The 26,535-nt window shown below is 47.0% G+C and overlaps 15 protein-coding genes across 15 annotated transcripts, besides 12 other annotated features; all 15 read right to left on the bottom strand.

Moving 5' to 3' along the window:
• Window positions 1-153: 153 nt before the first annotated feature.
• Window positions 154-1,476, bottom strand: Tb11.01.5550 (hypothetical protein, conserved; the record flags this gene model as incomplete). The annotated part of the gene is made up of 1 exon (XM_824361.1): window positions 154-1,476. One exon carries the CDS (start codon window positions 1,474-1,476, stop codon window positions 154-156), a length of 1,323 nt encoding a protein of 440 aa, XP_829454.1.
• A 294-nt stretch (window positions 1,477-1,770) lies between these two features.
• Window positions 1,771-1,821: a sequence feature (T-rich).
• A 225-nt stretch (window positions 1,822-2,046) lies between these two features.
• On the bottom strand, window positions 2,047-3,585 carry Tb11.01.5540 (Pab1p-dependent poly(A) ribonuclease subunit, putative; the record flags this gene model as incomplete). Its single annotated transcript, XM_824360.1, has 1 exon — window positions 2,047-3,585. The coding sequence occupies one exon, from the start codon at window positions 3,583-3,585 to the stop codon at window positions 2,047-2,049; it is 1,539 nt and encodes a 512-aa protein (XP_829453.1).
• A 429-nt stretch (window positions 3,586-4,014) lies between these two features.
• Tb11.01.5535 (U6 snRNA-associated Sm-like protein LSm4p) lies at window positions 4,015-4,398 on the bottom strand (the record flags this gene model as incomplete). Its single annotated transcript, XM_824359.1, has 1 exon — window positions 4,015-4,398. The coding sequence occupies one exon, from the start codon at window positions 4,396-4,398 to the stop codon at window positions 4,015-4,017; it is 384 nt and encodes a 127-aa protein (XP_829452.1).
• A 35-nt stretch (window positions 4,399-4,433) lies between these two features.
• Window positions 4,434-4,497: a sequence feature (T-rich).
• Window positions 4,498-4,649: 152 nt separating this feature from the next.
• Window positions 4,650-5,465, bottom strand: Tb11.01.5530 (hypothetical protein, conserved; the record flags this gene model as incomplete). Its single annotated transcript, XM_824358.1, has 1 exon — window positions 4,650-5,465. One exon carries the CDS (start codon window positions 5,463-5,465, stop codon window positions 4,650-4,652), a length of 816 nt encoding a protein of 271 aa, XP_829451.1.
• Window positions 5,466-6,344: 879 nt separating this feature from the next.
• Window positions 6,345-6,369: a sequence feature (AT_rich).
• A 673-nt stretch (window positions 6,370-7,042) lies between these two features.
• Window positions 7,043-7,090: a microsatellite.
• A 111-nt stretch (window positions 7,091-7,201) lies between these two features.
• Window positions 7,202-7,259: a sequence feature (A-rich).
• A 219-nt stretch (window positions 7,260-7,478) lies between these two features.
• Window positions 7,479-7,520: a microsatellite.
• Window positions 7,521-7,775: 255 nt separating this feature from the next.
• Window positions 7,776-7,814: a sequence feature (CT-rich).
• Window positions 7,815-8,089: 275 nt separating this feature from the next.
• Window positions 8,090-8,206: a sequence feature (A-rich).
• A 205-nt stretch (window positions 8,207-8,411) lies between these two features.
• Window positions 8,412-8,459: a sequence feature (A-rich).
• An 88-nt stretch (window positions 8,460-8,547) lies between these two features.
• Tb11.01.5510 (ubiquitin-conjugating enzyme E2, putative) lies at window positions 8,548-9,198 on the bottom strand (the record flags this gene model as incomplete). The annotated part of the gene is made up of 1 exon (XM_824357.1): window positions 8,548-9,198. One exon carries the CDS (start codon window positions 9,196-9,198, stop codon window positions 8,548-8,550), a length of 651 nt encoding a protein of 216 aa, XP_829450.1.
• Window positions 9,199-9,668: 470 nt separating this feature from the next.
• Window positions 9,669-9,688: a microsatellite.
• Window positions 9,689-9,737: 49 nt separating this feature from the next.
• Window positions 9,738-10,418, bottom strand: Tb11.01.5500 (U3 small nucleolar ribonucleoprotein IMP3; the record flags this gene model as incomplete). Its single annotated transcript, XM_824356.1, has 1 exon — window positions 9,738-10,418. The coding sequence occupies one exon, from the start codon at window positions 10,416-10,418 to the stop codon at window positions 9,738-9,740; it is 681 nt and encodes a 226-aa protein (XP_829449.1).
• Window positions 10,419-10,813: 395 nt separating this feature from the next.
• Window positions 10,814-10,834: a microsatellite.
• Window positions 10,835-11,010: 176 nt separating this feature from the next.
• Window positions 11,011-14,358, bottom strand: Tb11.01.5490 (kinesin, putative; the record flags this gene model as incomplete). Its single annotated transcript, XM_824355.1, has 1 exon — window positions 11,011-14,358. One exon carries the CDS (start codon window positions 14,356-14,358, stop codon window positions 11,011-11,013), a length of 3,348 nt encoding a protein of 1,115 aa, XP_829448.1.
• Window positions 14,359-14,589: 231 nt separating this feature from the next.
• Tb11.01.5480 (hypothetical protein, conserved) lies at window positions 14,590-15,387 on the bottom strand (the record flags this gene model as incomplete). Its single annotated transcript, XM_824354.1, has 1 exon — window positions 14,590-15,387. One exon carries the CDS (start codon window positions 15,385-15,387, stop codon window positions 14,590-14,592), a length of 798 nt encoding a protein of 265 aa, XP_829447.1.
• A 232-nt stretch (window positions 15,388-15,619) lies between these two features.
• Window positions 15,620-16,180, bottom strand: Tb11.01.5470 (centrin, putative; the record flags this gene model as incomplete). The annotated part of the gene is made up of 1 exon (XM_824353.1): window positions 15,620-16,180. One exon carries the CDS (start codon window positions 16,178-16,180, stop codon window positions 15,620-15,622), a length of 561 nt encoding a protein of 186 aa, XP_829446.1.
• Window positions 16,181-16,468: 288 nt separating this feature from the next.
• Window positions 16,469-17,275, bottom strand: Tb11.01.5460 (hypothetical protein, conserved; the record flags this gene model as incomplete). The annotated part of the gene is made up of 1 exon (XM_824352.1): window positions 16,469-17,275. One exon carries the CDS (start codon window positions 17,273-17,275, stop codon window positions 16,469-16,471), a length of 807 nt encoding a protein of 268 aa, XP_829445.1.
• Window positions 17,276-18,316: 1,041 nt separating this feature from the next.
• Window positions 18,317-19,801, bottom strand: Tb11.01.5450 (phosphatase, putative; the record flags this gene model as incomplete). Its single annotated transcript, XM_824351.1, has 1 exon — window positions 18,317-19,801. One exon carries the CDS (start codon window positions 19,799-19,801, stop codon window positions 18,317-18,319), a length of 1,485 nt encoding a protein of 494 aa, XP_829444.1.
• A 425-nt stretch (window positions 19,802-20,226) lies between these two features.
• Window positions 20,227-20,796, bottom strand: Tb11.01.5440 (hypothetical protein, conserved; the record flags this gene model as incomplete). The annotated part of the gene is made up of 1 exon (XM_824350.1): window positions 20,227-20,796. The coding sequence occupies one exon, from the start codon at window positions 20,794-20,796 to the stop codon at window positions 20,227-20,229; it is 570 nt and encodes a 189-aa protein (XP_829443.1).
• A 1,047-nt stretch (window positions 20,797-21,843) lies between these two features.
• On the bottom strand, window positions 21,844-22,641 carry Tb11.01.5420 (hypothetical protein, conserved; the record flags this gene model as incomplete). Its single annotated transcript, XM_824349.1, has 1 exon — window positions 21,844-22,641. One exon carries the CDS (start codon window positions 22,639-22,641, stop codon window positions 21,844-21,846), a length of 798 nt encoding a protein of 265 aa, XP_829442.1.
• A 329-nt stretch (window positions 22,642-22,970) lies between these two features.
• Window positions 22,971-23,942, bottom strand: Tb11.01.5410 (hypothetical protein, conserved; the record flags this gene model as incomplete). Its single annotated transcript, XM_824348.1, has 1 exon — window positions 22,971-23,942. One exon carries the CDS (start codon window positions 23,940-23,942, stop codon window positions 22,971-22,973), a length of 972 nt encoding a protein of 323 aa, XP_829441.1.
• Window positions 23,943-23,998: 56 nt separating this feature from the next.
• Window positions 23,999-24,032: a microsatellite.
• A 179-nt stretch (window positions 24,033-24,211) lies between these two features.
• Tb11.01.5400 (hypothetical protein, conserved) lies at window positions 24,212-26,374 on the bottom strand (the record flags this gene model as incomplete). The annotated part of the gene is made up of 1 exon (XM_824347.1): window positions 24,212-26,374. The coding sequence occupies one exon, from the start codon at window positions 26,372-26,374 to the stop codon at window positions 24,212-24,214; it is 2,163 nt and encodes a 720-aa protein (XP_829440.1).
• Window positions 26,375-26,535: the final 161 nt, after the last annotated feature.

The raw sequence follows: 26,535 nt of genomic DNA, 5'->3' as shown, positions 1-26,535 counted from the left end.
AGAGGACAAACACCAGAAACATCCCCCCTAAAGCGGTGAAAATGTGTTTTTTTTTCAGGAAACAAGCCAGCAAGTACGCAAGCACCCGCTCGCGCTCCGTGTCTATGCATCAGTTATACATCTTTAAGACCTGAAAGAACAACCGGTCAGTACTTACTCTATACGTTTCTCCCACGAATAAAACTTCTCCCAAATTCCGTTACGTGACTTGCGTTTGCTCTGGTCTCCACATAACCGCGACGTGGCGGCACCTACGGCGCGTCCCATCTTAAGTGACGTCCGGCCGACATACGGATCCTTCTCTACAGATCCCAGAACCTTAAATATCTCCTCCTCCACCTCCTGCAGCATATCCTCGTCGGAAAGAAAAACTGCACGTTCAGACCCCTCCACGGTGGCCTCTCCTTCCTTCTCCTCCTCCTCCTCAATCTCTCTGAGTGCAGCTGCTCGAACAGCCTCAACGGCCTGTTGTTGTTCATAAGCTTTGCGGCGTTCCACCTCTGAAGCGCGAATTGCATCCCCTCCCACACGGAAGTCCTTCACTATAGTTGCATATTCTTCTTCTTCAGCCGCAGTGAGGAGGTTCCTCGACAGTTCCTCCGAACCCTCAAGCTCACTCACTTGGGTACGTTGTTTGCGCCGCTCCTCCTTCCACCACTCCATTTCCACTGCTCTCCTCTCCTCCCACTGTTTTGTCAATCGGTCCCTAACCTCCCTGTTTTCCTCCATACGGTCATACAAAACCTTTACACAACTCTGCAAGTGGTCCTTTTTCTCCTTACGAATGGCCTCACGCTCACGTCCCTCCGCAGCCTCCCCTCCACTACCCCACGCCTCCACAACACGTCGCTCCTCAGTGAAGACGGGTCGCTCATCCAAGTACTTTAGCTGTGGTAAATGGAGAATCATACTACGGCGGTAACCCTTCATGCCATGACTTCCGGGGTTTCCATGAAAATAGATGACGCTCACATTCGGCAACTGTCCAAAAAACTCCACTGGTCCCATATCACCCTCCCCAATCTCGATTTTGTTGAAGGAAAGATCCACACTCGTCAGGGTGTCTTTGAGATCCCAAAGGCTGCAGCATTCTTTCAGACTTCCAATACGGTTATGGGACGCCTGAAGTGTTTCTAATTGCGGGCATCCCGCTGCAATACCCGAAAGGGAAGTCAGGTAGTTGTGAGATATATTAAGCACGCGGAGACCATTCAACGGGGGAAGTGTGTCGAGGGATGAAATTGTATTGTTTTGCACAAACAAAGAAACTAACTGCTGTAGTGTCTCTATTCCATAAAAATCGCTAATGGCATTCTGCTCCAGCCACAAAACCTTTAGATTTACATATTCCTCAAGATTTTCGATACGGAGGAACCCACGACATTGAAGGAAAAGTTGATCATTTAGACGAGGAGCCGCGTAACCGCCGTTTTTTTTGCACGCGGCGATCAAAACATCCTTCGTCATTTCCGTCATGGTTAATTCCCTTTCTGCTGTGTTAAGTTTAAACGCGTATGCGTATTTGGGAGCGTCTATGCAACTCACACCTGGCCCTAATAACTGAGGAGGATCCTAAATGGTTACCGTGTGTCTGACAGGCAACAACTGACCTCCCTTTATTTTATTTTGTTTAGGACAAGACCTCCCCTTCAGAGCTAAAGCAAAAAGAAGAACGAGACAAACTATACACCTCCCGTCTGACGCAACAAGGACGCTAAGCAAGTCCCCTTCCACCTTTGTTCCTGGAGTTGCTATCAACCCGACAAACCTAAAAAAAGTGAAAAAAAAAGGAAAGTGAAGGGGAGAAAAAAGAAAGAAGAATTATCGTCAGAATCCACAAAGAAGAACGGGCCCAGCGGACACCTCAGACTCAACGGCATATAAAATGGGTTAATGTTAACCCCACGTAACAAAGGAAGGGGGGAAGGAGGAAAAGCAGAAGGGGCAGAAAAGGAACAAAAATACTCCCTTCTCATACCTGGACCTCATGTTGTCGCGCATGCACCTTTTGGTCCACCGCACAACCCGAACGTATGAACGCATTGATTACAACGTTGCCGATGTCGTTCCCACCGTAACTGTGAAGGGTTGCACGTCCCCCTCGTTCGGAGGGGGCTGAAGTTGTTCAAAGGCTCTTTCGAGTGTGTCTCTCAGATCACGGTACGAAATGACTAGGATTGTGTTACTTTCGTCATTTCCAATTAATTGCACCAACTCCTCAGATCCACAGTCAAGCTTATTTAAAGAATGAAATACATGCCCCCAATCCAAACGCGTCCGATGTCGCTCGTCAACTTGGTTGAACACGTATTGACTGAAGAGGCGAAGCGCATAACGATTGTTGGCTTCCGCGCTGTGTTCGGGAAAGTCATGGAGGGACTCAAGCACGAAATTGAGTTTGATCATCAGCCGCATGATCCGACCATTGTGAGCTTCCTTTCCGCACTGCGAAATCAAGCGATCTGCATGCCCCTCTTGATGTGCAACCTCCATCGACATTCGTTCCCCCAAAGCACGGCACAAAGTTACCACATCTGCGGTGCCGTCTATGCATGCCTTTACGAGCAACCAAAAGATGCCTGAGTAGCCCTTCGCAGGTTGAGCGGTAAAGTCTTCAGGTTTGGCGTTGCTATTCCCCGTAGAAAGTTGGAGAAGGAGCAACCCCAGAGACTGAATATCATGCTTCATTAAAGCCGCCGACTGGTGCGCAGATCCCTTCGGCTCCATGACATCCATAAACCCTACACCACTGAAGTAAAATCGGGAAGATACCGGAACAAAAAGTATCTTTGTCCAGTGGAGACCGCGCAGTGGTGTAGACGTCTCGTGAAACGCACGCATGAGGCTAACCATCTGACAAGCAAAGGACCATAAAAGTCCCTCCGTTGCCTTCCCCTCGTTGATGAAAGCCTCATTCAAACTTTTCGCACCTGTTATGAACTTATACTCCATGATGACGTCGGCACTTCCCATTACAAATTCGTCTGTTACCAAGACATTGGTCAGAGGAACTAAATTAGGATGACGATATTGCCGAAACAACTCGCTGACAGCAGCGCATTCCTCCGCGGTGGTAGACATCTTAACGAGACGCCTGAGGGCCATGCTAGTCCCCGCCATTCTCGTTGTTGTCTGATAAACCTGCGTTCTTACCTTAGGGTTCATGCTGCTGGGGCTCGCCTCGTTCTCGATGTTGTATATGGTGGTGTAGTGAGCGAACTTGGGGCTCGTAACAACAGTGGTGTTCCGAGCTGGAGAGCGTGACCGAAAGGATACATTAGGCCGAGCATTCCTGACGGCACTACTCATGAATAAATGCCCCACAGTTGTGTAAGGTGCCGACGGAAATGGATTAGATAGTGCCTGGCGATAGGGATCAACGGGCTGCGGGGTGTTATACAAAGAAGTGGGGGAGGCAAGAAAGGCATTCACAAAGGCACCCCCGCTGTTGTTCACATGACGTCGGGCATAAGGGTGTTGGTTGCTGTTACTGCCGTTATTGTTGGTGACCGCATTTGCTGCGGTGCCCACAACGTTCGCGCACCCAAGTGCGTTGGCCTTGGAACCGCGTCCCTTTGAATCCATATCACGATTTCAGCTATCTAAACAACTATGGACAAGCGTAACACTCATGCTTCAAAAAAGAAAAAGAAAAAAGTCAAAGCGACACGCAATCCAGTCACCAAAGGCGAGAAACACAAAGACAGCAGTTAGAGTAAACAATGTCATTCACGAAACCCCCTACAACAAAAAAAAAAAGGTTGCACCACCCAGTATAGTACACACTGGATGTTCAAGGGGGAAAAAGAACAATACAATACGAAGGCATACCTCTCGTTCCTATGGCTTCTGTCTCTCCACAACCGATACCTCACCACACTGAGCGCACTGAGAATTCAAAATACGCGACTGCTGAAGATATGGGGAGACGCCGCTTGGGTTTTCATGGGCACGGCGGACGCTAATGAAGTTGATTGGGGATCGATCCCGTAAGTACCACGACGGGAAAATGCTTTACTTCCCGCGGTTACGCTTTTCACCGCTCAACGTAGCTTTCCTTTCCCCCTGCTGCTTATCGTTGCTCTTAGCCTTGACCCTGTTCTTGTTCTTGCTCTTGCTTGTGACCTCACGAAGCTGAGCATCCGCAATTATCACAGCCCGTTCATCCATACGAACGTTTCTAACACTCGCACCGCGGATGAGGGACTCACGTGAGCGCCAAAACGCTTCACCATCAGCTGATGTCCGAATGCACTGCTTCAAAACCATATTCATCGCCCGGTCCACGCGCACAACCGTGCCATTGATGGTTTCACCGCCCGCCAGCTCAACAGAAACTACTTTGGCGCGACAGTTGCGAAGAACATCCAACGGCGTTATAGGCTTCCTAACACTCATCTATGTTGAAGGCATACAATAGCGCGCACGGGTGTAAAAACAAAAAAAAACAGAAAGAAAAGGAGAGGAGAGGGAAAAGCAAACAAATGAAACAAAAGATGGCGACCACACAAGTTGGCATTACATTGTAAGGAGCAAGAGACCGGTACAATGAGTGTTTGGATACAGGTAAACCGCAAAAAAAAAAAAAAACATCCCAATGCCCAGAACATGGGAAGGACCAAAAAGACGAAGAAGTCATTCACTTCGTGTCACCGAACCGACTGGGACCGCTTCTTCACAGCGTCGGATAGATCCTTAAGTTTTGGTACTACAACTGACAAAACCCGCAGGTCAGCATCGGAGAGGTAAGAAAATACAGTTGAATGCACCCGCCTGGGGAAAGAACGAAAATAACAAAGATGAGAAATGCGTGGTGGTCGTAGATCAGGCCCCATTGCGGCTTCAAAGAGGCGTTGTAGCGTCTCTAGAGTGCGGAAAGCCGTGTAATTGATGACCTTACCATTGTCAACTCCCCAAAAAACCTTCCTACATGCAGGGCAGCGAGTGAATGCATCATAGACTTCGTATACCTTTGGATGGACGTCTTCCTTGACATCCTCTTTAACTACTTCAACGAGCACCTCATTACACATGACACAGCGCGAAAAGATACGATCCCTGCGATAAAGTAGGCCGAGCGTCCGAATAGCATCCACCATCAGTGTGAAAAAGTTGTCCGCAGTGGGGTGCGCGAGTTCATAAAACGTAATTTCTCTCATATCGTCGTCGCCCTCAGAGTAAATAGATTCGCCATCCGAGTCGTATGCCACAACAGTTTTCCCCCCGCCAATGACGCTGCGGTGCTTCTGCACAGTTCTATTATGAGCCTTAGCCTGTTCGATTAAAGCGCAGCTTGAGGTAACTAGCACTAAGTTGTCCTTCACGGCCCTGTTCACCATATCCCTTCGGAACAGCTGACTGTCGCACACCGCGTTGTAGCCTAATAAACGAATGTACTTCGCGACACGGTACAAACTAAAGTCCAACAAGAAACCATCTTGACTCGTCGCTGGTGACGAATGCATGTTTCGATGGTAAACTAAGGCCGCAAGTAATAGCCTACTCTCCACACTTTGTTATTCAGCGTTTCCACCGGTCCGTTTAAATCAGATAAAGAGGAGGGAAACTGTATGTGTACAGATGCTGAAATGGAAGGGAGGAGTCAAAACAGTTGCTGAGTGTGCAGCTCACAACGAAGTAAATTGAAGTCGGATACCGGAACGGTCAGTCACCCCCAACTAAACAACAAAAACAAACATCGACAGCACCAAGAACCAGGAACCAAGAAGCCCATATCATCCAGCGCAAACGCGAGCATTTTTCAAAAAAAAAAAGAAAAAAAGAAAGGGCAATACAAATTTTTCCTCTTCAAGATTCACCGCATTTCCACCGACGAACTGCAATAAATTTCCATTTTGCAATAAGAACCTTTCGCCTCCAACAGGCAACACCTCCTCCTACTGGACGCCCCTCAAATGTGATACTTCTCGAGATCACAAAAAAGAACAATTAAACTAACCCAAAATTCGATGCCTGAGATGTGACAGAAGAGAATCCTGTAAAACACCATATAACAGCTGAGAGTGGAGAGCAGCATGAGACTATCACACAACAATGTCGCTTAACGAGAAATGAAATCCCACCATGCAGACGACTAGAGCCATCAGGAAAGCAGCAATAGAGAAGACCACCTCTCCTCACAACAGAGAAAAAAAAACGCCTGGTATCATAATTTCCGAATGAAGTTACCGAATCGCAACACGCCAATTATTAATTTTGAAACACGACAACATAACACTCCGGAACGTTGTACGACTTTTTCCCCCTGCACGGCACGCATACACATGAAGTTGCTGTCCATATATTTTTAACTACGAAGGGCACGTGTACACAAGCGCGCACACATATATATATTTATATATTTTTTTTCCATATAATTCCGGAGTGGTTGCTTTACCGAGATGTGATGCTTTCGGGGAGTCACCCGCATCCCATCACTTGTTGCTAGCGGCTGCAGCATTTTTAAAAAAAAAAGAAAAAAAGAAAACTTTCATCTCGCAACCGAGCACAGCGCACACAATGGTCCTTTCAATGCATTAATTCTTTTTCCTCCTTTCCTTGGGGTATTTAATTACCCTGGTGCCACAAAATGTATTGTACTCTGTCAAGTGGAATGGTATCGCAAAGAGAGGATAGAAAAAGAGAATGGGTTGCATATCAGATAAAAAAAAAAGATAAGCATCGAGACGCCACTCAAATAAAGAAAAAAAGCAAAGCAAAGCACAACCGTATAAATTGGAAAGCATCCAGCCACAGGTGAAAGAGTTTAGACTGGAATCTGTGGTGAAGTGAAAAAAAAAATGGGGAGGGGGGATAATTTTGCTCGGAGAACGAAAGAAAACGAGAAAGTGGATCATTGGAGTTCTGAACAATATTCCACACTAACACGAAGGAGTGGAAAGGAAAGTAACGAAGAAACGGAGGAAAAGAGGGAAAATAATATGAAAAAAAAACAATGGGATCATAAATTTAAAAAAACGATACTCCTCTTTCTTTTCCATTCCGTCCCCTTCTCTTATGCCCGACACAAACAAACAAACAAATATATTTTTATATATTTATATATTTATATATTTATATATATATATATGTGTGTGTGGATCCTTATTTTCCCTTCGGTTTCTCCACTTTTTCCCTCCCTCTGCATACTGATAAACACATCAAATTTCGATTTCACTTTTTTTTTTAACATTTTGTTAACTTTTCCTTTTTTTTTCCTTTTTCTTTTTTTTCTTTTTCCCTTTTTCCTTTTTTTTTTTGCGGGGGGAGGGGGGAACTTAAAGGCGTCTATCCCCTCTCCCTCCGCCTTTTTTCTTTCTTTTCTGTTCTTTAAACACACACGAAATTTTTAAAAAAATCTGTATATAACGTGCCGGGAGGCGCTAAAGGCAGTGCCCCAACGTGTAGAGTGGCACGCAGGTCCCAACTTGAACAATAATAACAAAGACCAAGAGAAGGAGTATAAACAAACAACAGTAAAAAGAAAAAAAGAAAAAAAGAAAAAAAAGAAAGGAAAAAAACCGAAACTAAAACTAAAAACGCAAACAAATTAAATAAATGGGGAGGAATAAAAAAAAGAAAAAAAGAAGAACTGAGAATGATGAGATACTTCACAAAAAAAACGAGAGGGGGAAAGCATCACATAATGTCAAGAAAAAAAAAGACTCGAGTTCCTAACAAAAACAAGAGTGAAGAAGGGAAGTTAGGTGAAGAACTGGAACAGCAACAATAACTTGAGGAAAAAACAACAAGCAAACAGAAAAGAAACGGAATATAAGAAAGAGAAAGAGAAAGAGAAAGAAAGAAAGAAAAAAGGCATAGAGAAATAGTGCTGATTGGCGACAACGACGCATCAAAAGCAATCAGAAACAGTCAAACAAACAGACGAGAACAAAAACAATGAAAGTGTGAAATAGGCAAGGAGAGAAGAAAAAAAAGCAAGTTGAACATGGCATTCGAGTGCTGTTAAAAAATATGTGTACATACAAAGGACCATGCAACTAAGAAATGAGTGTGGCTGCGAGTTTCCCTAAATAACACACAAAAAAAAAGAGGCAAAAGAAAGCACTTCGACCGACAAATATTCCACTTCCTTTGTTTTTTTTTCTTTTCCACCTCCCCCTTCTCCTTTATTTGTCTAATACTTTATCTCCCTTGCTTAACTTTTTCCTCACATCTTTCCTTTCACTTTTCTTTATTCCCCTTTGACGGGGTGACTGCGCTAATTAGCCGATACATAGATGTACGCGTATATATTCTCTTATGCATATGCATCCACCTATAGAGGAAATTGCATAAGGGTTTATCTTCACTGAATTCTAACTTCACTCCGGGTAGATGTGATGTCTGTATGGTCATCTGGAAAAATAAATAAATAAAACACAAAAAAGAAAAAGAAAAGCGATTCCCCCCTTATCCTTGTTTTGCTCTTCTTTTTTTTTCTTTTCCTCCCCTCCCTTCGCTCCCTCCGCTTCCCTCAACTTTCATACGTTCTCTCACATATACAAATATAGAAATATAGAAATATATAAATATATCCCCCACTGCTTAGATGTCAATTGCGTCAGGTTCATACTCCTCTTCCTCCCCTCCTTCACTTACAACATGCGGAGTTGTGATTTCTGTCAGTCCTTTAGGAGTAGCGGTGGAATCCTCCTCACTGGATATGTTATTTTTAACCTCCGCTGCTGAGGACGCGCCGTTACCCTGAGGCCGGAAACCTGAAGGAATACTTTGCAGTGCAACCCTCCGTGTTGCATACTCCGCTACGTGATCTTGCACAAATGTAACGTAGCCAATAGGGTCGTGAATTAACTTACTTGCAGCCGCAGAGTTTAAGGGATCAGAGGCATTAGGGTACCGTAGCAGCTGCGGGAGGAACACATCAAAAATGTTGTGAAGTTCATACATCGGTGTCCATGTTTGGTTAATTACATCGAGGCAAACAGAACCGCTCGACTCATCCACATTTGGATGGAAAATACGATTGCTAAAACCGATGGATGGAGATTTGAAGGGATACTCTGCGGGAAGTTGCACGTGGATGTACCATACGCCATCTTCGTATGGAGTTCCCTCAGGACCACAAAACTCCACCCAAAACTCGGAGACGGAGTCCGATGGGTGCACCTTTCGCGGACCATTCATGAGTTTCATGAAGTCCATTTCCTTGCGACGAGATGAACGGTCAGTGGACATGGTGATAACAGTTTAAGTTTACGGGACTAAACAAACGAAAAATGTGGTTTTCTTTTTTTTTTCCTCTTCCTCTCCAAGTCTCGCCTCCTTTCCGCGTCCTTTCTACTTTCTTTTCAATCGATGAAGGCGCCAGGGCAAGTATGCAGCCGTTAGAGTCAGCTGAAGCCGACTTCCAACTCTTCCTTAAAGTAGTTGCGAAGTTTTCTCCCTTCTAAAGAAATAATAACAATGGGAGGAATAAAAAAGAATCAAAAAAAAAGCGGAGAAAGAGAGGAAATAATCATACACAAACTAAAACATAAATTGTCAGTGTTACACACAGACACACAAAATGTGCACGCACAACTCTTGTTTTTGTTTTATTGGTAGCAGCAAGAACTGACCAATAACATGTACAAAGGTAGAGGAACGTATTAACTTCCGTGAGCTCCCCTTTTGTAATTTCACTCTCGGTGTTTAACAGAATTATAATATATATATATATATATATCCAAGACGCAAGTGTTGAAAAATATCCATGCGCCCCAGAGTTGCGGGTGTTACTCGTAATCGTCCCGCTGTACGTTAAATGTGTCCACGTGTTGCTTCACCTTTGAACCGGGCATCCACGTGACGTAATCCTCCAAGTCTCTTGGAACAAGAAACGCGGGGTCCCTAATTTGAGAAGTTCCTACTCTCACATGGCCATGATGCACAAAATCTGCCGCAATCTTGCAGTTAGGAGCCATGTTAAGATCACGGAGAACTGTTGGAAGCCGCCGCTTACAAAATACTTCGACACCGACCTTGTCAACCTCAGCAAGTCCAAGTTTTTCGTTAATCAAACCCATAGCATAAAGTTTGTCCAGAATCTGTTGCGTTATTTGTATCCGTATCTTACTATCAGCTGGGAGGTAGCGAAGATGTGTCAACAGTTGTCGAATGAGTCCCACTAGACGCAGGTAACGGCGGTAATCTTCACGATCCTCTAAATGATATTTTGTAATACAGAAGGGCTCGTGCCAATTGTCTTGCGGGTATTGCATGAAATCATGCTTGCGGAGGAGCTTCTTCTCATGATACTTCAACGTTCTGTGGATAGGGTTCCCTTTACTGTGGGAAGATTTCGGTGTGAATTTGCTGCGCTTACTGCGCTTCAAAGCTGTTTCCTGCTCCTTCACCGCCTCCTTGGTTGGTCTGGATTTTACAACAGACACATGTCGACTCGTGTCCCGCACCATTTGCTAATGACATACGGGGAAAAATAGTAGAGAACGAGCGTGTAGAAATGGTGACAATATCAGATGAGAGTGAAGAAAGAGCACTCACTGGAATGCGCACACAAGTTCTTGAAGGGAACTCACATGCCCCCGCCAGCAAAAAGAAAAAAAGGAAAATCGTTAGAGAGGGAAAAAAGAGGGGGGGAAAGCAATCCGCAACAGCAAAATGTATCTTGTCACTGTTATTATCTTTCCAATAGCACAATATCATAACACTGTTTCTCCTCATACAACTCAACAAGTCGGCACTTGCCTCACCACCTCGGTACCACTTATAACCAGACACACCGAAGTAGCAGGCAGGAAAAATAAACACCAATATCGGAGCTGTAAGCAGCTACCCAACTCTACTAATGCACACACACACACACACACACTTATATGTACACATAGGTTAGATACACCTAAACATATACTAAGTACATTTGAGTGTACGGAACATATTAAATGTGCAATCACATGTGTTTGTGCGTGTGTACGTGTGTGCGTGTGCTGGTGTAGGCGTGGCCTCCCACATATGCACTCCACCCACGTAAGTTATTTTACTTCACTATCAGAGACGCCGCGTCGCGGCGACTCGTGACGGACGTAACGCGTCCAGCTCCCTTTGTGCCTCCTGTTTTTCCAAGAAAATACGCATAGAGTTCACCTTCAACTCCTCCAGCTTGGACAACAGTGACTCATTCTCCAGAATCATCTCATCGTACCGTTGCGCTGCTTTTTGGGCGTCTTTTCTTGCGGCTTTAACCTTCTTTACGATAGACTTCTGTTTTTCTTGTTCTTGAGAAATAATATCCTGAAACTGGGCGGCCTGGTCCTGTAGGCGGCGGTTGTTCGCCACCACCTGCTTATTGATCTCATCCACCATTTCAGAGCGAAGTTGCTCCTCATGCCGGCGCATCTCCTCCTCCTGTCGCTTCATCATCATTTCCATTTGCTCCACCTTCTCCTTCTCCGCAGAAAGGAGGGAATTCGACCACTTAATAATCTGCCTATTATTTTCGAGATTGTCAGTCTTCTCTTTCAGTGCAGCCTCCGCGTGCTGGAGTTGCTGCTGCAAGCGATCATAGCTCTTTTGCAGCTCATCGTACGCAGACATGCTGGAACGCATTTCATTAATCCGCGTGTTGTAGTCCTCTTCCTCCTCTTTCCACCGCTCCAACTCAGCCGCCTTCGCTCGCTCCAAAGAGGACATCTCCTCCTTAACAACATTCAGCTGAGCACGAAGCATCTCCACTTCTACGGACAGCTGCTGGTTGAATTTCTGAAGTTCCTGATTCTCACTATCCAGCACCTGACGCTCCTCTGTAAATTGTGCACGTTCCTCTTCGAGTGCTGTCTCCAACTCCCTTATTTTCATTTCACTTTTGTTCAGTTTTTTCACAATCTTATCACAGGTCTTCTCCTTTTCTTGTGTTATCCGTTCAATTTCATCATCTTTCTTCCGCAGTAACTCTTTGATTTGCTGAGCCGTTGTTTCATCCACACCACCCCCTTGCGCCGCAGCTCCGGGCGGGGCGACGTGATTCGAGGTTACCTTTCCTGTCTTGAGGAGCTCGTATTTCTTTACCATATCGCCTAGTTTCTTCTGCTGCTGGTGACGAAGTTGTGTCAGGCGCTGCATCACTCGTATCTGCTGCTGGAACTGAGAATAGAGGTCACCGTCAATAGGCTCTTCAGATGCAGCCTGGAGAATGAAGGCTTCGGCATTCTCGGCAGCGGATTCACCCTCACTAGTTGCAGGAGCTTTGGACTGGCTGATACACACACCGTACCGACGAAGCGAAACGTTCGTCTCCCTCACACACGACTCTAAATCCTTCCTTGCATTTTTCTCCTCCTCCAACATTCGCAAGAGATTGGCGCGTTCCTCGCTGGTAGCCCACGCTGACTGCGTGTTTCCCGGCGTGCTGCTACCACTTTCTTCGAGCATCTTCTTCAACCGCTCTATGTCCCTCTCCTTCTCTGTTACCACGGACTTGGTGCGCTCCAACTGCTCCGCCACTGTCTTATATTCCTCTTTACTCTTAGCCACCTTGGCTTTAATCCGTTCCTGATCGCGCTCAATCTTATCGCGCAACTTCGCGTTTTCATCCTTGAGAGAATTAACCTCCACCTTCAGCTGCGAGAGTAACTCACTTTCAGCAGCCCGCTTAGCAGAGTCCTCCTGGCGCTGCCGCGCCAACTCATCACGGGAGCGCACAGCCTCATGGAGTTGCCGCTGTGCCTGTTCTTGGAGGCTCACCGCTGCCTTCTGTGCGTATTGCTCCAAGTCCTCCCGCGTGTACGACGATGTTCTCATTGATTCGTACATTGCAGTGAACTCGTCAAGGCAGAACCGTATCTCTTTCACGTCCCATGTTTCGTCCTTAACGTTATACGAACCATCCTGGGGCATTTTGGCGCGTATATCTTTCAACTGACTCTCTGAACAGACCCGCCTGATAAAATTAATAGCAACAGAGCGCAAGTCCTGAACATGGCTCGTTTCATTTTGAAGATTCCACTCCACCATCGCACGGGCGTCTACCTCCTTCGCAACCTCTTTCTGCTTCTCTACAAGCGCTTCATTTACTTTCTCCAATTGTGCCTGAAGGTTCCGGCAATTTTCTTCAAGTTCGAGATTGTTCTTGTCACTACCCCCACGGAGATCCGCATTTTCAATCTCTAGTTCCTCTATGCGCTGTTTAAGTTGGTCCTCTTTGTTGAGATCAACATCTCCCATGCGACTCTTCAGATCTGCAATTTGGTCAAGTAAGTCTTGGATGCGTGCATCCTTTGGGTCCAAGTTCTTGATAGGTTTGTTCTCGATCTCCTTCGCTCGAAGAGCAAATCTAAGAGTGGATATAGTTTCGGAAATATTCTTGTCCGAAGGACCAATGTTAGCAAACATAACAGTCTTCGCGTTTCCACCTAACGAGTCCTTCAGGAGCATCGTCAAGGGCGATCCACGGTAGGGAATGTGCTTGCCTCCCTTCACAATAGTGTCGATGACAGTTGCCAGCGCAGAAAGTGACAAGTTAATGTTGCAACCCTCCTTTGCGGTTTCTCCGGTAGCGTTTGTCTTACTTAGCTTCTCCGACCCAGCAAGGTCCACGAGGTTAATTTTGCTCGTGAGAACTATCGGTGCGCTGGGATCCTGTTCAAAGTCAAACTGTTCCACCTGGAGGGTAAATAGCGAGTGCGATCGACTGCTATTATCGTTAAGGTCCGTTGATGCGGTCTGTCGACGATCCGTTCCAGCGTTAAACCAACGAAGAGCCTCACCAAAGTTCGTCACCTCCGGCATCTCCGCACCCTTGACGTAGAAGTTTTTCGCCATATTCTGTTTAATCTCAAGATTACCCTGTTTAGCTGAAAGGAGGTCGCGCGATTTGCCGTTATACAATTCTATATAAGAGACCTTTACTTTGTACGTTCTTGTTGCTGACGTAAGTTTCTTGATCTCGTTGAAGAGGTGATTTACAACCTGCGGCATCATACCCCACATTTCCTGATCATTCAGTTTACCAGTCATTGTGTGTGTCTTACCGGAGCCAGACTGTCCATAAGCAAAGACCGTTGCGTTATACCCTTGCAAAACCGCTTCAACAAGCGGCTGCACCTCCTGCAGAAAGAGATCACGCTGGGTGTAAGTGTTGTTATATACGGCATCAAATGCAAAAACATCAGCGTCACCAATTGGATGCTGCACGATAACCTGGTTAGTAGCAAGATCAAGCCGCACAAGGGCCTTGTCACCCCTCTCTGTTTCAAATCCCAACAGATTACGGCAGCGAATAACCACCCGAATGTTCTCCGCCCCTTGGTGTTTCTTAGACATGTTAAACCCACTCCTGAATGAGCCGACCCTACAAATGCTAACTTCCACGAGACAACAGACAGTAACACTTGAACCCATTACACAATAAAACGAACAACGAGAGGAGTAACAGACACGAAATGAATGGGGGGAAATGGGAGAGAAAGGTAGACGATTATTTGTGTCACCAGAGTAATCAAGGCAGCACCGTCATTTGGAAAGAAAAAAAATGATCTTACCCAACCATGCACCCGAAGCGTCGCGACGCCAGCGCGACAGAAACTAGAGAAATGAGGCACGACCGCACTAAGAGGGGATTCTTTGTGTTTTTCACATTTCACACCGCCGGAGCGGGCCGTAAAATTCACATACAGGAACAAAGGCCGCGCTCAGTTCCCCCAACCCCCGAAGATCCTTGTGCTCCGACAAATCCAACCATGGGTCCTCGTAGAGTGAACGCACATGCGGATCACGCGGGGGAGCACTACACATCGCCTTCGCAACGATCACACCAACACAACCACCACTGGATTTGCGTATGACAGGCCCGCCACACATACTAAGCGAGAGCGCTGACTTTAAAGAAGCAAGAACCACTGTACCGTAATCAGTTGACACAAATGCTGCCTTGCATTCCCCAGGAATGGAAACCTCTGAGAGACGAAGGCCGTCATCGTTGGGATTGCTCCTCTCCTCCGACGCTTCTACTCCCCGGAATATGAGCTCCGTCCCGTCTTCAATTGGATCCATGTCCAGCTTAACTGCCTCTAGACCCAGTTCGTTCATCTGCTTCTCGTCCTTGCATCTGAGGGACGATACATCCACGTTAGGAAGATAATTCTGTGTAAACTCCATATCAATCGATGCTTCCAGCGCGGGACCGGCGCCCAGTTTCAACAGTCGCGTGCTTACGTGTCGCTCCCCGATTGCCCGCAGCCCAACCGTATTGCCGTACACCTGCCGGTATCTAACGGGGCAAGTTACATGCGCCGCGCTCAGCACATGGTACTTATAAAAACCGTTAAGTTTCTGAAAGGGAACCAGAAACCCGCTACCGCGAACCAACGGCAGCACGGTATTCCCCTTTTGGGTCCAGAGAAAATAGGAAGAGACACCAACAACGGACATTTTATGCAGTCACGTTCATGCAACACGATACAAAACGCCCCACACCCTAACTAGCACACACTAAACGACAAAAAATAGGGAAAAACCCGCATATCCCCTCCCCTATCACGCAGAAAGAGCGGCTGCATTTATAAATATTGCCATAGCTGTGACTTTGACGCACATATTTGAATGATATATTTTATACATGGATAGGTCAAAGAGGTAGTGTTGTTACAGTCTTCTTTTTTTTTTAGTACACATGGGCTCGATTCATTAGCTTCAGGAACTCCTCCTCGCTCACTGTGAGAGGGTCCTTCATTTCCGTGTCAGCTTTACTGTACGTTGCAGAAGGATGTGCGAAGAGAACCATCTCCGCCAATTCATCATCTGTCAAGTTCATTTGTAGCGAGGCAGCGATGGGACGAAGATCATCTACATTTATATACCCCTTCTCACCTGTATCTATTAATTTGAAGGCACGTATAGCCTCAGAACGATTTTCACGTTGCATTATTTTCGCGATAATAACGCTGTAAAAATCATTGAAGTCAATCACTCCAGTAGTGGACGCGCCAACCTGTCGAAGGAGGTGAGTTAACTCCTCCTTCCCCACCTCATAGCCAAGAGCGCAAAAAGCAACTTTAACATCCTGCGCATTGATGCGGCCAGTACCGTCTGAGTCAAAGAAATCAAACGCCTCTCGCAGTTGTGCCTTATGCTTCTCAGATATGGCTATTGACAGTTGTGTTTTAGACTCAACCTTCTCCACTGCCGCACATCTCGCCGCGCCCTTTAACTTGGGCCCTTCCATCCCTACTAATTACCCACTTTGTGCACTTGTTGGTCTGTGATGCGTTGTGAAAAGAAAGTAAGGCGTAAAGAAACACATGAGAAAGGAGGGAAAGCACAAACGCGCACTAAGTGAAATTCATTTTTAAAAATTGCGATATCCCAAACCAACCTTTAGAACAAAGGTGGAAACAACGCTGACAATGGTGGCAGCAAATGAGAAGCGCGTGATATGAGTTTGTCCATCGGTCCCAGGCAATTCTTTCCACAAATATATGGGAATGTGTGTACACGCACACAAAACCACCAACTACGATAAGTGCACAGCGCCCTCGGTGTGATAATAACCATCCGGTGAACCCTTCATACGGCAGAGGTCCACCGTCGATAAAGTCACATCACCAAAATCATGGTGCTGGTAGTCAGCCCACAATGACTGAGGTATTGTGTCTCCAAGTTGTTGCCGTTGATTGGGGCGTATCTTCGCCACCGTCACGTGTGGAACGTAGGAGTCATGAGGATTTCCCTTCAAGTCGACTCCCAAAACACCACCCACACGCCTCCTAATATCGCAAACAGCACGTTCCAGCCTCCCAAAGTCTGCCTCAGGCACAACGCGAATAAATAAAACGCGACCGAAGTCAAACGTCCCGAGCCCCCTGAAACGAAGTTGCAGCGGTTGGACGCATGCAAAGGTCTCAGACATTGACTGCTGGATATTTTTCACAAGTTCTTCCCGAGAATTCTCGGGAATCGTCATCACTCCCAATGTAATGTGCAACTTCGTTGGGGAAACCAGCATCGGTGCACATTGCTGGTGAGAAAAAAGTAAATGGTTATGCATTTCCTTTACTCGCAGGGTTACAGAGTTCCTAGAAGGGAGCCGAAGCGAAAAAAAATGCGTTGGCCGTTCGCGGGCACTCCACGGAGGTGCTATCGTTTGCCGTGTCTCGCCCGTTGCAAAATTTGTGCGCAGCTCCCGCCTGTAACGGGACTGCACATCTGTCTCTTCTACAGTCACACCAGGTGCAATTCTGTGGTCAACTATACGATGATTGATGGGAAAGTAAAGTCCCCTTTCACCCTTCTGCAAGACCCTCGGGACACGCCTAAGCATAGCTCCCTACACAAAACGATAGGCAAGTTAAAGAAAGGGGGAAAATGCACACTTATTGGCAGAGGGGAAACGAAAACCGACCATAAAAGAGGGGTATAATTCAACATCAATACCAATTGCATGCAAATAAACAAAAACGCATAAATATGAAATACGCACATAAGTCCGCCCAATGCAACGGTGAGCACAGGTAAGTGCCCGTTATCAGTGGAAAAGCTCAGTACATAGGCCACGGTTTACCCCTAAGTAGTAATAATAAAGAAATAAGAAAATGGGGATTACACGAGGAACAAAAAAGAAAAGAAAAAAACATACACAATGGTAAGAAAAGAAAAGCGGGTAGAACAACGGGAGATCAGGAATGAGGAAAACAATGCAGGCCGCTAAGAAGTAATCCTCAAAACGAACGCAAAGCGAAAGCACCGGACAGTGAACCCTCAACAACCGAAGAAGATGCTGGTGCGGAGGGAATGCCGCCCCCACAACATGGTGGAGTCGGACAGCAGGCAAAATACAAAACATTTTTTTGCTTTTTTTACAGTTGCAACACTACAAAGAAGAATTGGAGTAGAAGGTCAGCTTGGACCCCCACGGGATGCCAATACACTGTATTCAAGGCAATACATTTGTCTATCCGAAGAATCGCAATAACGCAAATCGCAGAGGTAACGCCAGATGAACTCGCACACTTTATTTATCTATAGGTGTTACATATAGAATTTGCTTAAAGGGTACTGAAAGAGAGGGAAAACCATACTAGAGGAGGACACGACGTTGTCTCCGAGGGCGAGGGAACCGAGCACTATTGCCCTCCACTCGATCTTCCTTTTTCATCAGCCGTCCTCAGCCGCCGGTGGCAACCCTCTCGTCGTGTTAGCACAGCCACTTAGAGAATCTGTAGTTTGAAAGTACTTTACACGGTAAAATATCCGGTCTCAACGCAGCACATATTCACCTTAAGGTAGGCACGGACGCACAATCGTAAATAGGTACAACGGATCGCTGTCTGTTTGAAAAAAATGAGAGGGATGGAAAAGAACCTCAGAGCACATCTGCAGACTCTTCCGCGATCCCACTAATTGTATGGTCTTGGTAGCCAGCTCCGCCAAGATCAAAGCATCCACCTTGATCCAACCTAGCCCAGTCTACAAAGAATTCATAAAGAAGTCCAAACGTTCCTGGCTCTCCTCTTACTGTGACACCATCACGCACGGTGGTGAATGAGTCCGTGAGGCATCGTAGTGCCCTCACTTTCAGAGATTCCTTTATGTTAAGACAAATGATGTGATATGCTGACAAGACCATCCCGAGTGTCTGAACAACGGACAACCTCAAGGTTGTCCTTATAAACGTTGGCAGTGCGATCCGCTCCCCGGGTGGTTGGCGCATGTAGGCAACGATTGCGGAAGCTTCATCAGGTGTTAAGACCGGGAATGAGAGGGACTTGAACCAATCCCACACTAAGTAACTAAGAAGCTTGACATCATTCACCGATGTTGCATCAAAAGTACGTCGGTTGATGGAGCGTCGTACGTCATTTAATGCTGATCCTTCCGGTAGTCTGCCAGAGCCAAGAGATTTAACGGACAGCTCCGAGTTAGAAGGATTCGCCTTTGTGAGGTTTAACAACTGACACAAAATAAGGTGGATTGTCATCGGGATAAAACGATAAGAATCTGCATGGTCTCCATGCAGGAGCAGCCGCTGCTTTTTCAAGAACAAATCAATATCTAAAGCGGATTCAGATACCTCAACACGAAACGTGTGTGAGAGCCTCCACAGGTGCGACTCAAAGTCGTGTATAAATTTCACCTGCCTCGACGTTTGTATCGCACCCGGCCGCATTTGCCGTACGAGTTCGATTACATCCGCGCTTGGCATCTTCTGTGCATAAAGCAGATAGCAAGCTATCATCAGACCGGTGCGACCCAAACCGGCGTGGCAATGGACCAGCACCTTCCCCGATTTCTTAACATGAGAATCCATTACTTGGACACTACGTAGTACAATGTCCTGTTTCGGGGCCGTCATATCAGGCCAAGGGAATTCGTAGTAACTAATCTGGTGCCTCATAAGGTCTTGCTCACCGCTGTAGCTATATCCTGTCGATGCGTAGATACCGTCGGGACCGCAACTCGCGTGTTCACCTTTCTCCTGCAAATTTAACACACCGGTGATTCGTTTTTCTCGAAACTGCTCAATAAGCGAATACTTTCTGAAGAGAGATGTTGACGGCCTTTGGCTTGCAATTACATCGTCTCCCACCCAACTTGATATCAGTCCCTCGATTGCCGTCTTGTATCGCTTCTCCTTCAAGGATTCCCAATTCTCGTGCTTGCACTTCGCGCCACCACAAAAGGTGCAATGAATCCTTTGGCGCATCCTGTCAAGAAAGCCGTCCACTTTGGATTGGTCTTTCTTCTTGAAGGTTTGCTTCTCTGGAGTTAGAATAGAAAACTTATCTATACTCATGTCGGCACAGACGGGCGACGACTCACCCCCTTCCCCTGGCGGATCGCGCGACATCAGCCCCTACAACTATAGTGATATCAAGAACGAAGGTGATGAAAAGGTGAAGAGGCAACTTTGTGTAGCCGTGGGCTGGAAATGAATCACGTTCGCAAGTCAGAAACAATGGGGCGCGTCGCGTCTTGATCAAAAGCATCCCTAATGCACGACTGGTGCCTCGCTTCTGCATATGTTGTACTCTTGAGGACTCGCGTACGTAGACTAACAAGGGGAAAAGTAAAGGAGAGTGTAAATCGCAGAACTTTAACGCAGCTATTTTGTTTCCCTTCCTTGGTGTGTGGCCAAGATTTAGGAACGAAGCTGCCGATATACAACCCCACACCCCAACACAGTCAGTGTTGTGTGCGCAAACGTAAGACGAAGGAACGGAACCGGAGTCCCGCTACAATCTGTAGTGCATCAACACGCTAATCAGTTATAACTCAGCAAGGTAGTGAACCAAGGTTGGCCGATTTGAAGGCTACAGTACTCTTGCTTTCCTGATAGCGCGTTACATCCAATTCGTTAAGAATGGCGTCTGAAACCTCTTCTCCGCATCCGGCCTTCCTCATCAGACTTCGGATTGCCTGAATATGATCCCACCTTTGCTCGGGCATTACAGAGGGAAGGTACGTTGCACTGTAGTTCTTGTACCGGATCCTTATCCCATGAACGCCAATTTCCCAGTCGTCCCATCTGTGGGCCTTCTCAAACGAGTGAAGCAGGCAGACCGAACAACTGAGCATAGGAAGCTCTGCGAGAGTGACTGAAGGAAACCTGTTATCTTGAAATGCCGCAGCGACCGCGTAGTCCCTGAGCTGCTTGTGCAACGGTTCAGCCGAGAAGTTGCCAATGCACCCGCGCAAGTCGCCGTCCAGAGTCTTCAAGGAAACAAAAATGGGGCTGGGCTCGTTTGTAATGCTAGCTGGGGGCTCAGGAGTCTTCTCCCCCCGCAACTTGCTGTGTATAACTGCACAGCAGTACCTTGCCATATCGGGAGTCGCGTTGACCATACTCAGTTTATCCAACTCAACAGTGGGAACTGCAGATTATGTTTAAAAAGGGCAAAGTGGGGCAAAGAAAGAAAATGGGAATGAACCGTCGCCTTGTCCGCCTGCCTGACCTCGGCACTACGCACCACGCAAACGCCAAAGTGACACAAATACGACCTGCCTTTACTGAAGCATCAGGTGGTATCCCGCGTGTTTCAGCGGCACTAAAGGACAAAAAAAATGCTAGCGCGCACTCGCACCAGACATAGCTCGATGTGAACCACCCACTGTTCCGCCGATGAAGCCATACGCAAGTGCTGCTCAGCAAAGGAAACAACGAAACCTTGAATTTCAATGTTGATCGTAGTGTTGAGCATACCTCTTTAATCATACACAGGAAACGCTGGTGAAGTGCGCGAAGTTCTTTAGGAATTCCAAAGTCAAAGTACAGTAAACTCCGGTGAACGACCCACGACAAGGAGAGGGGAAAGGAGCGAGAGGCGGAACCGTGCCAGCGTCCAGCAGTACATACTCGAGGAAACTTCAATTCACAGCTCGTTTGCTCCCATTAATCTCGTGCTGAAGTTAAGGGGAGCTCTCACACTACCGAATTGGCTTGGCTTGTCCCACGCCAACGGACCATAACCTTCATTTGACAGCGGGAGAGCCAACATCGCCTGCCCCCTCCGTCCCCACGTTGACCAGCACCGGAAATATAGCAAATAACTTCATACGATCCGATCATGGTCCTCCACAATTTGTCGGCCAATGCGGGGAACTACCACAGGGCCACAACCCGCAGGTACCACACCCTAATTTTTCTGCGAAGGTTGAGTTTCAGCAGAACACCGCAGGTACTGAGAGGTGCAGTCAACCGTTTCGGTAACAAACCAATCAATGAAAAGAAAAAAACATGCTAGAGTTCAGTGTCGCCATAAGAAACAATTGGAAAATGATACTGCGCCCCATGTGAAGAAAGAGAGCGAGAAACACACGCCGGTAAAGATGTGGGGTAGTAAGAAATAAGGCAATCAGTCCATTCACCGTTAAACTTAACCCTCCGGGAGATTAAATGAAGAAAGATGATACGGCATCCCTTGTGGGATGAGCTCCACGCTCCGGGACTGGTTCCCGGCAACTGTCAAGCGTTCCACGGCAACGATGACCAGCAACACATTGGTACCCTAGTTTATCGGGAGTTCTCTCCAGAAATTCCAAAAGGCGCAATGAGTTATGTTTCGAACACAGTAGCTCCTTGCAGCCCTTTGCCATAAGGTCTGACGCCAACTCTAATGCAGTCGAAAGGCAAGTTGACTCGTCATAGCAAACGTAGCAGCAGTCCTTAACCAGCTCACACTGCGATGTTAATTTACCATGTCTCGCACACCATGTCTTACGGTCAACCTGTGCCCAATCTGACGAGCCCACTAAGTTGTCATGCCGTGAACGACTGGACGTTGGCGCCCACGCCACGCTTACCGTCGGTGCCGGATGATGCTCCCTTGGCCCCTGCTGGGGGCGACTGCCTCTCTGTGGTATACCGTATGAGGAGGCCACCGCATTAGCGTTGGAAGAAGGTGGAGCTGGCGACTGAATACCAGAATCGTTGAACTGACCACGGCAAGTATGTTGGGGCAGGCACTCGAATACTCCCTTCCGCACCTCCTTCATCTGCGTGATGCTTCTGCGCCGATTGTGCACACTGCATAAGACCAATTCCACCTCAGTTCGCTGGCGGCACTCCTTGTGGTTCTTACAGCGCATATGCCCGGGGTTATTATCCAGTGGCACTAAATCTGCTCTGGCTCGCTTGCGACGATGAACAGAGCAAAAGCCCATCTCGATGGTGGACCTGCTGTTATGCATTTTGTGTTAGATGCTTCAAAGAAGGAAGGAAGTGGTTCCTACAGTAAGCGATGACACAGAAGTGAAACCAAGAGAGAAAGAGGCATAGAAGATTGGGGGTCAAACGAGGGGAATATCGGGTTCCAACCCCAGGACGAGCAGTGGACCAACCAAAAAAGATGATTGACACACCGTCCTTACCGCGACTGGACGCATCGGGGCCAACTGCCGTCAACTACAAAGTTCAGGGAGTAAAACTTTTCAAGTCCCTACAATATGTAGCCTACAAAAAGGGGGGGCTCACGCCTATGTATGTACGCGGAATCTCCTCCCCCCTCTACTGACCTCATTTATTCGGTTGGCTTACTTAGCAACTTTTCCCACGACTGGTGATCAGTGAGGTCCCTCGCTTGAAGAACGGTCACCCTTGGCGGGTTATCGTCATCAATCAAATACAACAGCGTCGCAGAATGGCTCCACGCCGTACAGACTGCCCCGTGTGGCCAAACAAACACTTCGCACTGGTAATCCTCAACACTTGGTGACACACAGTTCAACCTAACAATATACACCGAACTGCGACAGCACAGAGAGAGTAACTGAAAGCACCTTCCCACGGGCGGAGCCCAAACTATGTGATGGATCGTTGATTCTATGCGTTGCGGAAGAGCGTTATACACCCGCTTAAATTGGTTTCTTTCCTTACAAAACTTGTAAAGGTAAAAACACCCGTTCATGCAACCAACCGCCAGAGTCATCGTTTCATCAACTGAGCTGGGGAACCATGCAGTGGATGTGATGCCACCACTGCGGGTTCCCAAAGGCCTACAAATGTCCGACTCTTGTGTCACCGTGTACTTACAAAGAAATTGCAGCGGCTGTATGTCGTACAGCCGCACCCAGCCATCCAGAGAGGCGGTGGAGAGAAGAAGCACCTGGTGCTGCCGAGGCGGGACAAACGCCACATCCGTAATAACGTCTTTTTCATACCCCCGCACTGGTGAGTACCGCACAGCATTACCCACTACCTTTCCATCTTGAGTTGTGACGTTTATCTTGTAGACATATATCCAACGATCGGCACCAACAGTTGCAAGCATAGATCCGTGCTCTCGATGCTGGCACCAAGCGACGCGGGTGACTGTAGCAACGTGGTCTTTCAACACACAGCAAAGGGACCACGATCCTGTTACCACTTCGGATGGAGGACGATAAAATACGTTTACTCCCTTGTCGCTGGAACCTGATGCAAGCAACGTGCCCGATGAGTTGACCGCCATGTGGTGCACAAATGTGGTGTGGGCCGTCTTACATGAGTACATTTGGCTTCACATACCACTCTCCCTCACCCACAGCTTTCTCACTAGCCAGGAAGGCTAAAAATAAATCCAAAAGCAAAAACAAAAACAAAAGGGAGGGGAAGGGAAGTGGAGGGGAGAAATTAATCCCAAAGAATGTTTTGTTAATCAGAACGTATTTCTAGTAGTAAGCTCCTTAAAGTGAACAGGCACAATATGTGCATACAAATGAATAGTTACACAAAGCATATATATGTTTTTTGCTCATATCTACAGTACATCGCACACAAAAGCTACGCCTCGTCTTTTGAGGAAACTGAGCACTGCATTATCACACTTGCTAGTTTCTTCACCGGTGGGACAAAAGGAGAAGGTGTGTAAAACGCGGCAAGTACAGTCAAGAAATTCTTGAACTCATCCCTCGTAATTTTCTCCGGAGTGGCACCGAGTTGGAATAAAGTATCAACTTCACTATCTAGTAGATTAAACTTCTCAACCAAAAACGGCTTGATGAGGCTTTTTGACAGAAGCATAGGGAACCTCTTGTCTCTAAACATCCCAAATAGCCTGTGAATGTCTTTTTCGTGCTCCTCAAAGAACGTAACAACATCCTCCTCAAACAGCACAGAGAAAAGGTCCTCCTTCGGATCTGCGTCGTAGTGATTCTCAATGCATTCAACCAACGTTGTGATTGTACATAGACAAAAGTTGGATACCCTTGTTAGGTAACTTCTTAAATCGGCAAAATTCTTTATTCCTTGCGAGGGATATAATGCATGCACAACCTGACGGTGATGGGGCTCAACAAGGTTATCAATGCACCTTTCAATTTTCTCCCTGTTGAGAGGCAAACCACCCGTCGCTAGGGCAAAGAAAACTCTACTCAGGTAATCGTGCACCTTGGTAAGCTCATCTGCTGCTAAGCAGGTTTGAATTGCCTTTAAATAATCCTCGTTGGCATCAGGGCATACCTGAAAACTACCTACGCCCTCCGTGACATGTGAAACCATCTTTACTCCAAAGTCCCGTACGCCTTCCACACTTAACTCATCATCATCGAGCGTGTGGCCATTCATGAAAAGGGAACAATGCCCACCACCGTTCACGCACGACAAAAACTTAATAGTTAGATCGTACTTCTCTTGATCTTCACGTATCAAGTCAAGAAGGCGCAATGGCGGCATGACTGGCTTACACACACGGCTGAGGGTGGAAATAATGTCATCAAGTCCCGTTTGTTGGTTTTCACATTTCTCTAATCCCATTTGGTTCACGTATTGGGCAATTGTACTTTTTTCCATCTTCCATTTGCGCTTTTTCGCCTCTTTCAGGAAAAGCAAAGCAGTGTCAGTTATGTTCTGCGCAATAGATTGAAGATCAGAGCGAAGATTTCCATGCACAGGTGGTAGGCTGTCGCGGCCGTCACCAAACAGACAGTTGATGGCTATTTTCCATTGCTTCCAATGACCCTCCAGAGATGAAGTTGTCTCCTCCATCAAACTTTGAAGCTCACCCAATCGGGCTTCCGCCTCCATGCAACGCTCTGTAGTCAAACTAATGAGCCTATTCTTTTCCTCAACTTCCTGGATGATACTTTCATGGCTACTCTTGGCCGCCTGCTCGGCAGCATACAAATTGTCCAGCTCTTGGTTTAGGGCAGTGTGTTTGGATAACTTCTCCTTTAGTGTCACGTAGTGGGCGTGACGGCGCCACATCCGGATATGTCCAGGCACGACAGTCAAAGCAGCACCTCTATTCGCCAAACGCTGGAAGCTTCGTTTGGTCGTAGCCACGCTATTCCGCAGCGCCCTCCACGCTCTGAAACACATCCTCATCCATAAGTTGTCAAGCCTCCGAACGACGCGGGTCATCACACTGTCCTCCAACGTGGCGCGTCGGTTTAGAGAATAAGACAGCTTCACGTGGTACTGAAATTTGCATAGAATAGAGGCGAAACATTCGGCGTATGACCTCCGCTGGAGGACCTCACCGTGACTTGTTGCTAGCGTCCTCGTAAACATGATGGCGGGAATGACCTCATTTAGAGCCTTATTAAATACGTCACCGTAGGTTCCCAAGTAAGAAGTGCAGCGACTGAGTACCGGAAGGATTGTTGCTAGGAGAAGTTCCTCCAACTCATCAGAAGAATTTCCATACTCATTCATCTGTTTAAGTAATATCTCCGCCGCGACAAATGGACTACGGTTTGCGTCGAGCTCCTGTTCCACATGATCCGCCCACCACCGCAGTCGCACCTGTCCAACTTCGTTGGCTCCAACTCCGTCAAAGGGATCAAAGGAAGCGCCCAGCTCGATTGCCATGGCCGTTTGTGCAGCCCGGTCCAAGCTTCCCATGGGCGAACGGCGGCCGATAAAGGACATACAAATGTGCCGTGTGACCCTGACCCTAGAATGGCGGGGAAAAGAAAAATAAGCAAGGAAAGGCAAATAGGACATCGACTGGCGAAGGCAGAAGCGGAAAAAGTATTACAACAACAGCGGCAAACTGACCAAATCGGGTCCGATACACAACGACAACTACTAAAGAGTTGATAGGCTTTTTGAAGTGCAGGGTTAAAACATCACCATGAATCCGATAGTGAGGCCGTTTGTCCAGC

Source organism: Trypanosoma brucei, assembly GCF_000002445.2.
Source record: "Trypanosoma brucei brucei TREU927 chromosome 11 chr11_scaffold01 genomic scaffold, whole genome shotgun sequence".
NCBI lineage: Eukaryota > Euglenozoa > Kinetoplastea > Trypanosomatida > Trypanosomatidae > Trypanosoma > Trypanosoma brucei.
The sequence above is the reverse complement of the archived record's forward strand: the minus strand, read 5'-3'. Positions and strand labels throughout refer to the sequence as shown.